Consider the following 17,228-nt stretch of genomic DNA (forward strand, 5'->3'; position numbering starts at 1 on the left):
ACACTACATTCGAATGCAATTTCAATCTCTTTGTAATTACATTTCCCTTTCTTGATATAATTTGCAACTCCTTCAAACATGACTTCCTCTAGTAACTGTTCTGGTTTTCCTTTTTCCCCTCTCTCCCTGACAGTTGGTGGTTTTAACTGGGCCAGTAATCATTCAGCCCAGAAACTCTGTATCATTCACCTAGCTACAGCTCCAACATGCAAGAAGAGATAACAAGGTGAGTGTTTTAAAACATGTTCTAACTTAAAATTTAAAGGTTCAAGCAGAGACATGTGCATGTACTGTATTATCTCGCTAATAACAAATTAGAAAGGCAGACCTTTGGTCTGTACAAATTTCTTTTGTGGGATGAGTCGCCTTAAATAGAACAACCAAAAATCATACATTAATAAAACCATGCTGTCAGACTTATTAAGTTCTCATTCCCCATGAAGCATATAAGGTAAATGTTGGTGGCCATTAAAAACATGCACGTACAACTGAAATTTAAAAACTTTGTTTAATGAACGTCGCTTTTTTATGAACCAGAATCTTTGGTGGCAAGAAAAGAGCCTCAACGCAAGTTATGTACTTTTAAAAAAATGCAACAGACCATAAAGAAACAGAGTAGGAGTATTCCTACGACTCAAGTATTTACTGTTTAAGTGATAATTAAAGGTATAACAATGTTCAATCTGTGGTATTCTTAACATGTAAAACTTATTGAATAAATGTAAGAAGCGGTAAGAAAACTAAAGTTTACAGTGTGTCAAAGCGTGTAATTTATGTAACCCTACCTTGAATAAATTGGAAAGCTTGTCTGTTTTATCCTCTACAGAGTAATGATGGATAACTCGGAAAGCAGAGCAAAGATAGAGTCAACAACAAGGAACATGTAGTGAACAGGCACATGCCTTCAGCACCCCAAGGAGCTTCCTACTTTCTCTCAAATGACAAGTATTGTTTGTAGAATCGTCGTGCTTACACAAGAAAGACCGGATCAGGTATCGCCACACAGATCTAGACCGGACAGAATGGTTTTCAGAAAGAAATTCTCCATTCAATTCGGAGTCAACGGGAAAACGAGAAAGGCCTGTTACTCTGTCACTGTTATCGTTGATATTTCAAGTAATACATTAATTACAGCTTTCCCTAGTAAGTAATGACGTTGGAAGCTTTTGTCAATGAGTCAACTCGAAATGAACTGCTTGCTAAAATACATTCATGTGGCCAATCAACAGGCATCATCGTCAACAGCATTAACAAACTGAGAACTTGTTGACAGAGTTCGTGAAGTTATTTGGAAATCGCCTTTGTGAGATACATTGGTAGTCTTGGAAGAACTGTAAACTGTAGTTCTGTCCCATTTTCAACCTTATTTTGAAGAAATATCATACAAATAGACTGCTGTTCCTTTGAAAAGGGTGCCATAGGTGAGTGAATCCAACAGAAAACCTAAATAAATCCTTACAATTATTTCCATTTATCATAATACTAAAACATCTATTGAAAACTCCGTAGCTTCCATTTATCATAAATATCTTAAACTGCGAAGGAAATATATAGGCAAAAGGGTGCTCGATACTAAATAAAATTTCAGCCTTCCAATCCGGGTTCTATTTGTTGATCGTCCTTCCTGAAAGCCCATGATGGACCGTTGTTAGGTTTTGGACGTGAAGAAACGTCTTCGAGACGCCTATCTCTTTGAAATTCACGACGTCGAGCGCGAGAAGTCTGACGACTGGCGTACTCTTCATCAAGTTTGTTTTTAATTGTTTTGAGCTCTTCGCTCTCCCACGTAACCGTTCTGATATACAACTTCTTTTCTTTAACACACCCTTCATCACCCGATAGCGACTCTTCTTCTGATTCTGACACTTCTGATGACATGTATTCCTCAGTGAGCACCTCAGCCGCCTTTCCTTTTTGATGTATAACCCAGTTAATCTTATCCAGCGCTTCTGTTCTTCTCTTCAATTTCTATAATGAAGTAACAAAGTTATATAACAAAAGCAATGAATAAAGGCGAAAAGATTCGAAGGTCTTATAATTTCAGTATTTAAGCTTTCCTGAAACCACCACCAGTTATCATAGCAATCTAGTCATTTACATGAGACGATTGCCTCTGGAGATTAGCATTACAGGAAACGCTTTGCATATTTATTTATAATCGAATAAGGCTTTCTTAATTCTCCATATTACCGAATCCCCCCCCCCCCCACACCCACCCACCCACCCACACACGCGCACAAACCTGTTTTTTCCTGTTCTGGCGTCGACTACTTGTCTTGTGTTCGTCGTACTTGTTGTCAGATTTTTTCTTGTCTGTTTCGTACAAAGATAAGTAATATCTTCGACCAACAACTGTAAGTGAAAAAATACTAGGTTGGTTTCACATTTTCGGCAAGCCTAAGAACTGAAGAAGCATCTATGGGCTGATGGGTAAAGAGGCCAAGGTGAGTTCATAAGTTTTTTGCATTTATGATGTAAGTCTACATGAAGCAGTAAGGCTGCAGAAGTGACACGCAACAAAATCAAGAACGTTAAGAGGAAAATCGGTCTACGATGTGGGCACACATAGCAATATGATATTCAGTGCAAAAGAAATTAGCCATAAACACCTCCACATCTTAGAAACAACTTAAGTCAACAAGAAGATGATAAAAGCTAAAATGATAGGTAAAGAGAAATAATTACGACCAACTTACCCTTTATCTGTTCATCTGTCCACTTGCAGGAGCCATTGCTACCAGACATTTTTCCTTTAACTTTCTTTAAAACTTCCTCGTTTTCCGCTGAGTCAAAGCTTGCATTGGAAAGGAAAAAAACTCCACTGCATTATTTTCTTGGTCTTAACCTGATTTGCAACAAATTAAGTCATTCTGTCACTGAGGGTTGATTTCTCGGATCTGAAGATCACTTGGTAGGGAGTCTCTGTTGGCAAGCCTACCGAAGATTTCAGAGGTCAATCCTTGTGCGGTACACTCCGACCAACACTGGACAAGGGAATCACTTTAACCTCGATTCAAACTTCTGCTCTAGAGTTTACAGTTATAATCCAGATACATCAAATGAATAAATACTTGTCTTTTCCCGTAATCCTTAATAGATAGATTTTCCAAAATGATAAGTAAATTTACCTTCGTTTGAAGTCAAATCCTTGAAAGCTCTCTTTCTTTTTAAGATTTTTGTACAATTTTCGAAAAGTATCCTGTATTGAAAATATAGATTAATTATAATTAGATTAATTGAAATATCTGCTAGAGATTATTCTCAGTATTTAACCATTTGCCAACGGTTAGGATATCAAATGTTCCCAAAAGCTTGAACAACGCTTGAAAAGGTAGAACAGGGAATAAATTACAAATCACACTCTACAAGGATATCCTGATCACAACTTGATTTGAGTATTTTGATCACCGGAGGTAATCTAAAACCTGGAAATTGTCTAGAAAATCCTGTTTCTCTTAATTTTTTCCTGAGTATAAGTGAACTGAAGACTACTTCTTTGACAGGTGACTTACACGACACAGAGGGTCCACCTTCTGTTTCTCCTTGCTGCGCTTCCTTCCAGTTGCATTCTCAGTCCTACTGTTCTGCTGCTTTTGCAACTGGTTTTGAATATTTTCCATACTTTCATTGGTCTTCTTACCCACTTTCCACACTTTATCAACTTTTTTAACAAGTCTCTTGCCTGTCGTTTCCAACTTTTCGTTTATCCACACCATTACTTGTTTCACTTCCTCCATATGTTTTTTCATCATTTCAATTTCTTTTTTTAACTTTTCAATATCATTGCGAATTATGCTGGGACTATTAAACACATCTACTGCAAAAAGGAAGTATAATCTTCATGATTACTGTAGGAAAATCTACTCATACTGAGTTATCGTCTCTACTCTATCTGGCACTCATTGTTTTTACTTACACTGGCGGGTAACATGATCATGCAGTAAAGGGTGGTCTGTGTGCGGGCCAAGGGGTAGTTCTCAGAAACAGTTTTACGAAACAAAGTATTTTGAAAAGCGTCTTTTGACCTCTCATTAACAATTGTTTATCTTTTTGCTCGTCGCAGTTTCTTTGAGGTTAAAATTGTTTCTCAATAGGCTAGCTTCGAATTGTTTGTGCGAGGACGTCTGGCAACTAGTTTTTAGCATCAAGTCGAGGCTGAAGGGAATAGGAGTCATCTCAACATGGTAGCGAACGTTGCCTTCTTCACAAATTTCGAAAGCGAATGAGCCGATGGTTTTCTATTTTTCTTTCTATGTTGGGTTTCTTTCCTATGTTGGGTTTCTGCGCGAATGAACTAACTCTCTAAAGTATAAGAGACCATTGCCTTTCCGTTTTGTGTCTTTTAATAGTGCTGATGGTGCGTGTAGACATACAGCTGCTTCTCTGTTTTATTTGGAAGCAACCATTGGAAGAAATGAGCGGGAGACTTGCACCTCAGTTTCTTGCCTTAGGGTGAAACGGAAAAGAATCACAGAAAATGCTGCTCCATCGGAAGTTGTTAAATTTCAAAAGTCAGAGTATAGAAAAATATTTAAGGATTGTCCAAAACTTTTGGCAAGAGAAATCTTCAACTCTACGTTGCAGCAGCTCATTGCCTTGATGAAGTGGCTGCCAAATACTATGTCAAAAAAGAAACGTCTTGGAACTAGCTAGATTGGAACAGTGTAATCTTAATATTTACACTCAAAAAGCAATCTTTGGTAGTACCAGAAAAATTTGACGAAGGTCTGCAGGAGCACTTTACCACAAAAAAAAGACAAACAAACCAAGACCTCTCCATATATCATTCAATTGCTGACTTAAAAGTTAAGTGCTGTTGTTTCCTGAGTCATATGGGAGTTAAACATGGTAATTGACAAAATCTATTTCCAGAAATTAAGCGTGGCTCTTTGGCAAAATACAACATAATCACAACTTGCCTGGACGCGTAAATACCTTCGGTTGCTGAGAAGGCAATGATGAAGCCTAGGTTGAAAAAGAAGAAAATTACACATTACATACATTGTAGCAATTCAGCAGAGATATCAATGAATTAGTATTTCTCATATGATTTACATTGCATACTACCAACCGAGAAAATCCATCTGGATAAAAACCCTAGAGCATTTTCATTAAAAAAAAACACAATTTACATGTAACTAGCATTTATAGTACTAGACAAAATGAGCATCATTTGCACTACGAAAGAAGAATGCCAACCAGGACCATTACGTACAACCTTTTCATCAAATGTTACTTAATGCACTTCTTGTCATTAACACCTTCTGTTCAGACAAACAGTACCCTCCCTGATAGGTCAATCATTATCATTAAATACATTCATGATGATATATTTCACTGGCACTTATACCCTCGCTTTCATTTCTTTATAAAAATTGGTATTTAGTAGATTCGCATTTTATTGAAAATCAGTCATCTTTCTTTTAAAAGTAAAAAAAAGCTAGTCAAACTAGTGATCGATATTGGGAGAGAATTCCAAATTTTAGGATCTTGGTAGAATATTGTAAATTTTTTTAAGATTAGTACGAAAGTGTGTGGTTGATAACAGTGGGCTATCTAATGTCATAACTGTGTACTTGCCTATTTGCAGGAAACAAGCTGAGCAACATTGGGGGCAATAGTTTATGATGATAACAAAACATGAATTTAGATACTTGCAATGTGTCAACTTGGAAAATATCTAAGATGCTCAATTTAGCAAATACTGAGGCAGAGTATTCTTGATAGTCTGAGTTGGTAATAGTTTGCACAGCATATTTTTGTCAATGAAAAAATTAAGTTAGTGATATATGAGTAAACTAATGTATAGTATAGAGCTTGGTCTTGGATGATAAATAGTATTTGGCCTTAAATGTTAACCGGCTGACTTAGAGATTTGTTTCGCAACAAAGCTAATGTGAGGTTTCCATGTTCAATGTTCATTTATATAAACATCTAAAAATTTTGTTTCATTTACTTCTTTCAATGTCTGATTTCCAAAAGCTAGCTTTTATGGGTGTACATACATACGTGTTGTGTTTGCTGCACTTGCAGATTCCTCTGCTGTGAAGGTTGTGGGGTGCTACCTAAAACTTGTGCCAAATTATAAATTAACCCAACATAACAAGAAGCCCTTAGAGCAGCACCTTATAAAGTTCAAGGTTGAACTTGTTTTGGAATTGATGATTCTACATGTGTAGATGTTCCCTCACTTCCATTTCATGTTGAGGGGGGAAGGGGGAGGGAAACAGCTACACATAGGCTGGATAGGGCTGAGAACCAAATTATGAAAAACACTGCCAAAGAGAGGTTACAATAAAGCACTATTATTGTGGTCAATTACTCTTTACAGACCTGTTAATGAACCCCCTTACTGGAAATTACTACATGAGAATTGAAAGTCATAGTATGTGCTTCACTGATCAATATGTCAAAAGTACTCATAAAGTTCTTCATATAGTTGCACCCATATTATACTTCACCCAAGGGGAATGGCTGGGTGACTACTTAATACAGGTTGGCCACTAAATACAAGTTCCACAGAATAGGGGTAACAGAATGAAAAAGAGCACTTTTGTACTAACAGTCCTAAGAAGAAAGATAATCTGCAATAATTTGAGGATTTCAAGTCAAAGTAACCAAAGTAATTGAAGATAAACATGGATTAAATTTGACTTGAGAGATTATTCATAATCCTTTAACTCCCATGAGTGACCAAGACAGAATTTCTCCTTACAATATCAATACAATATCAACCAAATAAGTGATGAGAATAAAAAAATATCACTTTGGGGATAATTAGTTAATCCAATACTAAATTCTCTAAACTAACTTTATAGAAATTGTATGGTTGGCAGTAAAGAGAATTACAAATTTGATCTGGGAGTTAAAGAGTTAATAGTTTTATTTCAGTGGTTCTGCTTTGGGCCCTTAAAAGAGATGGACGACAAAACAAAGGCCTGTTGGAACTCAGTCATGGGTGATCATGACTGAGCTGAAAACTACAGTACTTGGGGGGAGGGGGGAAGAAAGAAAGAATCCAGAACTTTGACAACCAACCACTTTAAATAAGGTGACTGCTCAATATGGTGCAGCTTGATAGAAGTTCAACTGTATATGGTTTTCTTTCATGATCATTTCCTGTGAATTTTGAATGGCTATTAATAGGGGCTCTTTAGGGTGGAGTTGACCAGTGGTCAATATTTGTTATAGGCTGCCAAAATACCTGTGAACATCAACTAAGTAATTGGTAAAACAAATTCCACTTAGCCAAGAAGGCACACTGATTTATATACTAATCGATATTCTCACCTTCACTTTCTTCTTCATTATCACTAGCAAATGCCAATATTAACTCCCTTGAACAGTCATCTCCCACCTGCATCTTCTCTTTACTAGGGTTAATTTAATGAAAATTTTACACTTGTTATCTACAGGTTGGATCATTGTAAAAGTGCAGACAAAAATGAGTTTACTAAACATCGTTACAAGTCCAGGTTACAAGTGTCCAACTTGTAATTACAGGTGTAGCCCAACTAGTGTAAAAGATGGTAAGTATCAAATTAAATTAGACTTTTACAAGAGTCAAACTTGTACTTTCATGTATGTGCAAAATACAAGTCACACATCACTCACAAAAACATTGAGCATTCCTTCTGAAAAATTACATTGGAGTGTCACAATATTTCATTTTCTAATGAAAAGGAACTCAAAGTGCTGCCAAGACGTCAAATTATCTGCCAAACTAATTTCCAAATGGGACAGCTTTTCGACATTGAAAATCCAAGGGAATTTCGAGAAAAGTTTTGTCCACCTTTTGAAATTAATAGGCCCATGTTTGGAGCATAAAACGAGATGGAACAGAGCATGCAGTAGTGGCAAGACAGCAACTTTAAGTATTTATTCCCTTAGTTTTTATGTCAAAGCTGATAAAAGGGGCACCAAAACTATCATTCTATGTTCCCTAACAAGCTGAGCCAGAAGCAACTTTTGCTGTTTGGATAACAAGCTCAATGACTGTTCAAAAATAAAATAATAAGCAAGCATAGCAAAGCCACATGTATTGAAAGGAAAGCAACAATTTTTAACTGCATTCAAGCAAAGTCTACAGTTGTAGGAGGGTCTCAATAAGGTTAATTGTAACCTGTGAAACGGCTACAAAAAAATTATCCATCAGGAGCAAAAATTGACAAATTCTAACCATTACTCATAAAAAAAAAATTAACTGTAAAATTTTTTTATTTAAAAACTAATGGGAAGAAACAAACCATTATCCTTAAAATCCTTCTCCTCATTGAGACCCTCCTGTTCAATCTTACAATTGTAATTCTACAATTGTGATTTACACTTGTGCACTGACTTGAGATAAATGTGTATAATTCCAATGTGGAATATTGTTTTATCAAATCCATGTATTTACAAGTCTGACCTAACCCATATAACTTATGCTTGTAAAAACTACAATTGTAATCTCTTTATTAAATTGACCCCTGGTTAGCACTGGACATTAAGGAACCCACACACTTCTCACAAAAAAGAAGGAAGGTAGCTCAAGATGTTATGATCTGCCTTTGTTTCCAAGTGCTAGCAACAAATTGTAATTGTAAGTCAGTTTAGCTGCCATTCTAAAATGGTCACTGGTCAGTTGCTTGTGTTGTTGAACTAAACACTGTTGTGAGGCTTCAGTTGACAGCACTAATTGAACATTGGCATGCTATGCATGCAAGAGTTATCTTTTTTGGATGCGTGATTTGAAATGGGACACTAAGTGACTGGTGTTTGCATTTTTGTACATGAAAAAGGGCACTTAATTTCAAAAGATCCCAATGAAAATATCGTTCAATGGAGAGCAATTAAAACCGTAGAGCATACCTATACATTGCTGCAGAGGTAATGAGTTCAAATCCTGTACAGGCCTGAATTTTTTTCAGGTCTTATTTTCACTCACACAAAATGTTTGTAAATCCCCTACCAAAATCTACGATCAAACATTTTCAAACTTGTGGGTTTTGCGAAACCGCATTTTTTCAGTCCTGGCTTCTGGATTATGAAGCAAATCGATAGCGCTAACCATAAATCGTAGTTTCAGTACAGCACAAGTGACTTCCAATTGACCATTTAAGAACGGCAACTAACAGCTGTCTTCTGATTACGATTTGTTGCTCGCACTAACAGTTGAGTTTTCTCACCTCCGATTCATACTTTTGACACAAATAGTTTCCCATACTAAGACGATAGTAAAAGGCTCCATCACCTGTTCAGAGCTAGCCTTTGTGACAAGCAGCGAAAAGGTAGCGTAGTGGCGGGTTTAAAATGGCCGGCGCCGAGCGGAAGATCTTTCGGGAGGAACGACTGCAATTCGTTGAATCAATACGTAATTCCTTAAGTGACTCTTCGTACGATAATTTCTATGTGGTGTGGTTAACTTTAAAACCAGATAACTACTCGAGAACTTCGTGTCAAGTGGATTTTGTCTTTTTTGCTTTCACACGTCGGGCTGAGTTGTTTTGTAACGAGTAGGCACATGCATTCCACCTTAATGGTAACGTGCAACCCAATCTCCCGCTAAAAAATGTGTACAGTCTACAATGGGAAATAGGCATATTAAATCTAGAGCGTCTACATTTAATGAGTTACGTGACAACGATCTTGGAGGATCCTGGGAAATCGTTAGACGCCATCTTTACTGAGTTCTGTAAGTCACATGTTAACAAGGTCAAGCAAGTACAAAAATCCTTTGGAAAGGTCTCCTTTTCCTGCGCTCCGATAACTGTTGAAATTTTATTTCAAGGCTTTAATGTAATTTTTACCAGAAACCTGGGGTGATTTTCCCATACACGAGAAATTTAACTGAAAGGCTCTGGTTAGGATAAAAATATAAGACTAAAGTTAAGCTTCTATCAAGTGACTGCGATATGAATGAAGTAGTCTAATGTAGTCTTGGACTCTTGATATGTAGGTAGACGATCTACTTCATCGTGTTACCTATAATTTGTTTAAATCAGTCGTGGGTTGTAGATTTTTAATTTTTCGTTCGATTAACACTGTCGTGTAGGCCGTATTTATAGACCCACGAATATGCAAACACTCATGTGAATGTTGTTGAGGAACTCGAAAAGACTATGTCATCTTTTTGTCGTTAACTTAGAGTGCATACGTTGAACATATAGATGCTCTATTGAAATGTATTTGTAAATAAAACTGCGCAACCGATAATTTTGTAACACATGTAAGCTTTAATTTTGAGAATTGAGGACCCTTAATCAAAGCTACTGAAATTGTTTATAAATACCGTAGTGCTAAGTGCTGAATGTTTGCAACATTCTCTCATAATTAAGCTGTCCAATTAATGTTCACATTTCTTTGCTCCTTTATGTGGAGGATACCCACAGTAAACTCTCATCTGACACTTGATCAACATCTCAAACAACACTCCATCAACACCTTGATTGATACTTGGTCCACACTAAATTGACGCTCAATTGGCCTTTTGATGATCAACAGGTGATCAACACTTGATCAATGCTTGCTTGACAGTTGGTAGAGTATCTACCAACTCATCTGTATTGATTGACACTCAATAGTGTGTCTACAAAAATTATTTGACTCTCAGCTGACTGTCGACCTAGATGTTAAGTGAATGTTGACCAAGTATTGATGGAGATGTTGATGGAGTGTTGATCGAAGGTTAATCAAGGTTATTGATTGACACGAACACAGATTTTTTTTTTAGTCCATGTGATCTAAATACAAATCACAAATCATGAGCCTGAAAACTTGAACAAAGCTTTCTTTGAGTAGAGGTAATGGTGCTTTAGGGAATTTATTGCTGAACACGTACTTGTAAGGTTACAAGAGAATTGGCATTTGCATTGGTACCGTAATCTTAACACCAGTCGCTATTGTTACATCTACATTAATTATTTATAAGGAATCCACTAGATTGAGAAATGCATGAGTTTGAGTTCAAATTCAAGGTGTGGCCATATTAAGCTGCCTAACCTTGAAAGTGCAATTTAGGCAAGTCACCTTTTAAAAAAAAGCTACACTGTAACACAACCCAAGTGTTATTTAGATTAGCAGGTAATTTAGTGTTAACAACTGAGTTGAAAACGTAAATTAGCCATCGTAAAGGGTAGAAAAGCTGACGTTTCGAGCATTAGCCCCTCATCTATTGCTCCCACGAAGGGCTAACGCTTGAAACGTCAGCTTTTCTACCCTTTACAGTGGCTAATTTATGTTTTCAACTTACTTGTTAACACTAAATTACCTGCTATGCTCTCCCACCGACACAGGACCACAGTTTCTTTAGAAACTTACCCCTTTATTCATTTGTTATTTAGACTAGTCAATTGTGTATCTATAGCAGGTCTTCCTTCCTTCCTTCTTCCTTTGTTCCTTCCTTCGTTCCTTCCTCCCTTGCCAAAATGAAACTCAAACACATTAGTAAACTCCCTGCATGGTCTTAAAATCCATTGATTGTTGCAAAGGTATCTACTGGAAGTTGTGTCCATGGTTCCCTATTGATTCTGTCCTAAGAAAATTCATATGGGAGGGATAATGAGATGACCAATTTACAAAGATAACCATTCCTCTCATCACCTTTGGTAAGGGTAGTTCACAGCAACGTGGCCAAATGGTTTAGGGTGCTGGATTTGCAATCTGGAGTTTCCTGGTTCAACTCTTCCACCTTGCCGGTACCTGGATTTGTTCTCGGTAGTCCCCCGGCCACTTTGTGTAAAGAGCAAACTGGTCAGCCTTCCACCAGTTGGGATTTTTAATAGTTTATGTGAAATATTTGTTTATTTATGAACAGTGTCACCAACAACAGTACTTAATACATTTGACCTGTAAATAAAGTTATTTATTTATTTCATTTATTTATTTGACTGTTGTTAATTTTTGGTCTTTACTCTGACTCTCGTTAAGGGCAACATCAAATGGAATTGGAAGCCTTGTCAGAGGTGCGGAGAATCAACAAATCATTTAAAGAGTCACAAATGAAAACAATGTGGAGTCGAACTGCAGAAGCCGGACAGCCTGTTATCAAGCCAGTGTCCAGTAATCAATTTTCATACCACAAGCACCAGCTGTTTAGAAAGGTAATTGAGAATTTTCTTTTTTGGTGTGACACACATGAAGTTACCCATCAACATAAAATAGTTTTGCTGTTATTTTATTGTTTTTCAATCGGGGAAATCTCTTGAGCGACCGAAAAAATCACACAAACATACATTTTTATTGGAATACAAATTTGACATTGCATTAACTTTCGTTTGTCCTTTTTGCTTTGTAAATAGTTTAAAATGTTAAGGTTATACTAATTATGAAAAGTGTTACGAAAAATTTCATCAACATTGAATAAAATTGCTCTTTGTTTTAGTAAATGCAAGCTTTTCATTTCAATAGGCCTCACGAGGCTTGTTATCGTAGTTACAGGATGAATAGAGAATGGTTAAAAACTATCAGTTTCATTGTTTTTGTTTTTATTATTGCAGGCTGCTAATGTACATGCTGGAATAAATGGTATCCACATTGCTATTATGATACTAGAAGACTGTGGAAGAGGTGTGGAAATGCATTCCTTTGGAACCAAAGGGCCCGGGGAGAAGTTTTTGGGTATTCCAAAACGAATGAGCCAAAAATCTTTTCAAAACGTTTTATAAAGCAAATTACCACCGAAAAGCCAAACTGACTGAAACCACTGAACAGTCATCAACACAGACTACAACTGCTGGACAGACAGCACCACAGACTACAACTATTGGACAGACAGTAACACAGACCACGACTACTGGACAGACAGTAACACGGACTACAACTACTGGACAGACAGCAACACAGCCTACAAAGACAGGGCAGACAGTACCGCACATAGACAGAAACAAACGTAAGGCAGTATGTAGAAAATGTCTAGGCTGCACTAAGAATGACTGCGGGGAATGTGTAAACTGCCTTGACAAAGAGGATTAAAACATTCCTACTGTTAATTTAACTGAGCGTGAAAATCTTTCAAACTCGGAATGTCTAATTTGTTTTTCCTTTGAGATATCTGCTCACGTTTTAATGACGTAAATTACGGCGCCTGGTATGTTTACAAACCTTTGATTGATTCTTCTGTTGCTACTTGCCGGCTCGCTTGTTCCGAAACTTCATTTTCAATTATCGGAAAAAAGCTAAAAAGAAGTCCCGGAAAAGGTCCAACATAGTAAAATTTGGCAGATGGCGTGACAGCTTTAGCTCAGTTCTATGCTATTTAACAAATAGAGAAGCCTAAAGTGTGCTCTGTTCTGTTATAAAGCACGCAGGAAGCGGCTAGAGCACGAAAGAGTGCTCTAGCCGCTTCCTAAGTGCTTTATAACAGAACGGAGCACAGTCAAGGCTTCTCTATTTGTTTTATATCAAACTATCAAACTTCACAATCTGCGATAGTTTACAAATTAAAATAGTTCGGCGGGTCGAATTTAACGCTTTTGCCTGAAGTTTTTAAAACAGAATCTTGAAGTGAAATGTTCAGTGAACTACAGCCGAATTATGGCTCATAAAAACACGCGAGTTTTTTTACATGACAAGGTAGAAAACAAACTGTTCAAGGCGAGTGTTTTTTAAATGAACGACAGCCGAATTCACCGGAACATGAAGATCGCACGGGATGACAGCGCCGCAAAACTCGGCTGCAGTGACTGATGTGACTTTCCACTCAACGCATCGGAAAGGATATCAGAGCGAGCTCTTATTTTTTTCACTCGAAGGGCGGCCGATGTAGTTTCTGAGGCTTGCTTTACTGTGATAACCGGAGATCGCCATGATAAGCGAGCCGCGATGGACTTCAGCATGATCATATTTGCTCAGGCACCGTCATGATTAGTGTGAATTTTAACAGTTATGCCAGTTTGGTTATATTTTTCATCATTTCTGTTTTCTGTTTTGTTTTTGAACTCTGAACTTTATATACTATACGAGTGTTAGCTGTGTTTGATTTTTATTACCGTACGTAAGCTTGCAATCTAACTGAGCGTGAATTAATCTTTAAAACTCGGAATGTCTATTTTGTTTTTCCTGTGAGGATTTTCGTATCTGCTCACGTTTTAATGACGTAAATTACGGCGCCTGGTATGGTAACAAACCTTTGTTTGGTTCTTCTTTAGCTACTTGCTGGCTCGCTTGTTCCGAAATTTCACTTTCAATTATCGGAAAAAAGCTAAAAAGAAGTCCCGAAAAAGGTCCAACATAGTACAATTTGGCAGATGGCGTGACAGCTTTAGCTCAGCTCTATGCTCTCTCTATACTCTCATAGAGAACGCTCTTTCAACCAATGACAGCGTGCGTCATATCCGAACTTTATTATAAACTCTCATAGAGCACGCTCTTTCAACCAATGACAGCGCGCGTTATACCCGAACTTTACTATAGGTAAAAGTGCAGTAGGTAAAGGAAAGCAATATGGGGGAAACTGAATTCCCATATAAAAACTGCTCTCCAAGGCTAATATAAATAACTATACGTTGTATAAGAAAGAAGCTAGAGAAACATCTAAACAATGAACAAAAAGTAAAATCTGAATAAATCTCATTTCCAGATAACAGAACAAAACTATGTAAGGGATAATTCAGTAATCGAGTTCTGAGGAATTCAAACTGGAAGCTGACATAACAAAATTAGGTAAAGAGTTCCAATAAGTTAAATAATAAATGTTGTGTTGGCGTCTCCACGAAAGGTATGTCCAGACTACTTGCATGGAAAAACTGGCCTCAGCTATCGCAACTAATTTTTCAAAATAGTGTTTAAAACTAAACTGGTGAGCAGCGCTCTGCGAACAGTAGTTGCAAAACTTCTTTATTCTCCGACGCGTTTCGTCTAACTGTCGTAGACTTTTTCGGGAAGTTTTACAAGTAACACTAAACACCTGTATTTATAAGTCATAGCGGCCATACGGGGGCCAATGACCATAAAGGCTTGGCCAGACCTTCGGAAAGGAACCGGCGAAGTTGCGAAAGATTGAAAGATTTTTGGGAGCAAGGTGGGAGGATTATGTTACGGTTTTGGTCTTCTTTTTTCCCCACGCACGTCACGCAGTAAGTTACAAAACATAAATATGAAAAGGGCAAGTATAAACCCACTGCCAAAAGTTGATGTTCCAGTGGCAAGAGGGGACTTCCGGGGGATCAACGTAACCCCTGTAATAGCAAGAGCCCTGGAAAAGGCAGTCTATAAGATTCACGCCCAAAGGCCGGTAGAAGAACAGCTGTTGAATAGTCAATTCGCGTATAGAGAAGGAGGGAGCTGCACAGATGCTTTGCTACTTATACAGAATAAGATCTGCAAGTTTCTTGACGATCCCAAGTGCAAGGCAGTGCGGATGTTCGCGATGGATTTCAGTAAGGCCTTTGACTCTGTGAGCCATCAACTCCTTGCTGAGAAACTTAAGAGTCTACCACTTAACCCGTATATCATAAACTGGTGGTTAGGTTTTTTGCGAGATAGAAAACAAAGAGTTATTTTCGGGAATCATGTCTGTAATTGGAAAACAGTTAACAAGGGCACAACCCAGGGTAGTGTTTCAGGACCTTATTTGTTCAATATATTTCTTAACGATCTGGAAATTAAATTAGGAAACGAGACACTTGGTTTCAAATACGCTGATGACTGTACGATTATTGCTCCGGTATATTATTATAAAGATCACTCTGTAGACTTAATAAATCAGTTTTTACAGTGGGCAAGCCAAAATAGAATGAATTCAAATTCTACTAAATGTAAAGAGCTTGTTATGTATAAAAAAGGTCACACTGCTGAGGCCTACAAAAGTATTTTTGGCATACCTCAGACTAGTACAATAACCATTCTTGGTCTCACGTTTCAGCCGAACTGCAAATTCAGTACTCACCTAAAAGAAAAGTTAGGTAAAGCTAATAAATGTTTATACGTTATCAGATGCCTCCGCAAAGAAGGATGTAGCCAAGCAGAAGTAGATGTTTTATTTAATTCCATTGTCCTACCTAATATTACTTATGCTCTATCTGTGCATGGGGCCTCTGAGTCAGAGCTAACTATAGCCCAGCAGTTTTTAGATCGTTGTTTTAAACGTAGTTACATATCTAAGAAATTAGTGATAGGTGACTTACTTAAAACGCAAGATCACAAAATTTGTCGCAAGGTTTCAACTATCCTGAGCCATCCTCTTAGAGCCTACTTCCCTGAGACCAAGATCACGAGGTATAATTTGAGAAATAAATCCCCTGTCATGCCCGCCATTCGCACAAACCGTTTTAAGAATACATTTTTTAATAGAATTGTTTTTAAGTACAATGTAGCTTTGTAAAAGTGTACTTCCTGTATTAGACTTTTGTATTTGTTTCCACGTATATACTTATCTTATTTAGATACACCTAAGCTTATTTACATCCTTTTCTTTTTAATGTAACATAAGATATGTAATTTTATCTTTTGAACAATAAAGACACAAGACACATTATGATTCTTCTTGATATCTTTCCGGATGCCACCGATACCCTTTCCAATGCCTCCATTGTTTATTACAGCAGTAAAAAATATTTGTATAATCAATACTTTTGAAAAATTGCTTAACGTTTTATTTAGCGGAGTTTCCTGTTGACATTTCGGCTTTACAACACCATTGTTTTCCGCAACTACAACTAATATGTCTCTATATGAAGTATTAACGTTGTTTCCCCGCTGACCATTCGTATTAAGAGTTTTGTTCTTCAGTCTCACGAGTGTTGTTTAATAGATTGCATAGAGTGTATGCAGTTTGGTTTCAGGTTTACGATTTTGCTTTTTTCAACAAATGTACGTTTTTCAACTAAGACATTGGCATACTTGGCATACAAGGCTTTCATGGCTTTCAAGTGCTCGCGACTCAATCCGTTCCTAAAATACCGCTCAATAACATCTTTTAGTGTGGATTGGCCGCGAACAATACTACTTGTGTATGCGTCTGTAAGTATTTTGAGCGTTTGCACCATAAAGCTCCACGTAATCGTAAACAAAGATATTGGACCTCCGTCGCCAAAGCAACAGCCCCAGAACGAATACGAAATGACTGACAAAAGAGTTTAAGAAGCAAAAATCTCGTGGTTCATCTGTGACCCGGCCCTGTCCGGGCGTGACAACGTCAATCATCATCAAGGTAATACATGTGAACACCTTTACCCTCCTTGGATCACAGTTAGTTGTTATGGTGCTGAGGGCCTAATGACCACTGGGCACTATTGCGCAATTTTTCCATT

The 17,228-nt window shown here is 37.4% G+C and overlaps 1 protein-coding gene across 1 annotated transcript; it reads right to left on the reverse strand.

The window, feature by feature from the left end:
- Positions 1-499: 499 nt before the first annotated feature.
- LOC113671728 (uncharacterized) lies at positions 500-7,363 on the reverse strand. The gene is made up of 7 exons (XM_027187977.2): positions 7,291-7,363; positions 4,936-4,965; positions 3,513-3,817; positions 3,129-3,199; positions 2,697-2,794; positions 2,243-2,352; positions 500-1,968 (listed from the first exon to the last, which is right to left on the reverse strand). The coding sequence occupies exons 1-7, from the start codon at positions 7,361-7,363 to the stop codon at positions 1,585-1,587; spliced, it is 1,071 nt and encodes a 356-aa protein (XP_027043778.2). The 3' UTR covers positions 500-1,584.
- Between the last annotated feature and the right edge of the window lie 9,865 nt (positions 7,364-17,228).

Source organism: Pocillopora damicornis, chromosome 7, assembly GCF_964200805.1.
Source record: "Pocillopora damicornis chromosome 7, jaPocDami1.2, whole genome shotgun sequence".
Classification (NCBI taxonomy): Eukaryota; Metazoa; Cnidaria; class Anthozoa; order Scleractinia; family Pocilloporidae; genus Pocillopora; species Pocillopora damicornis.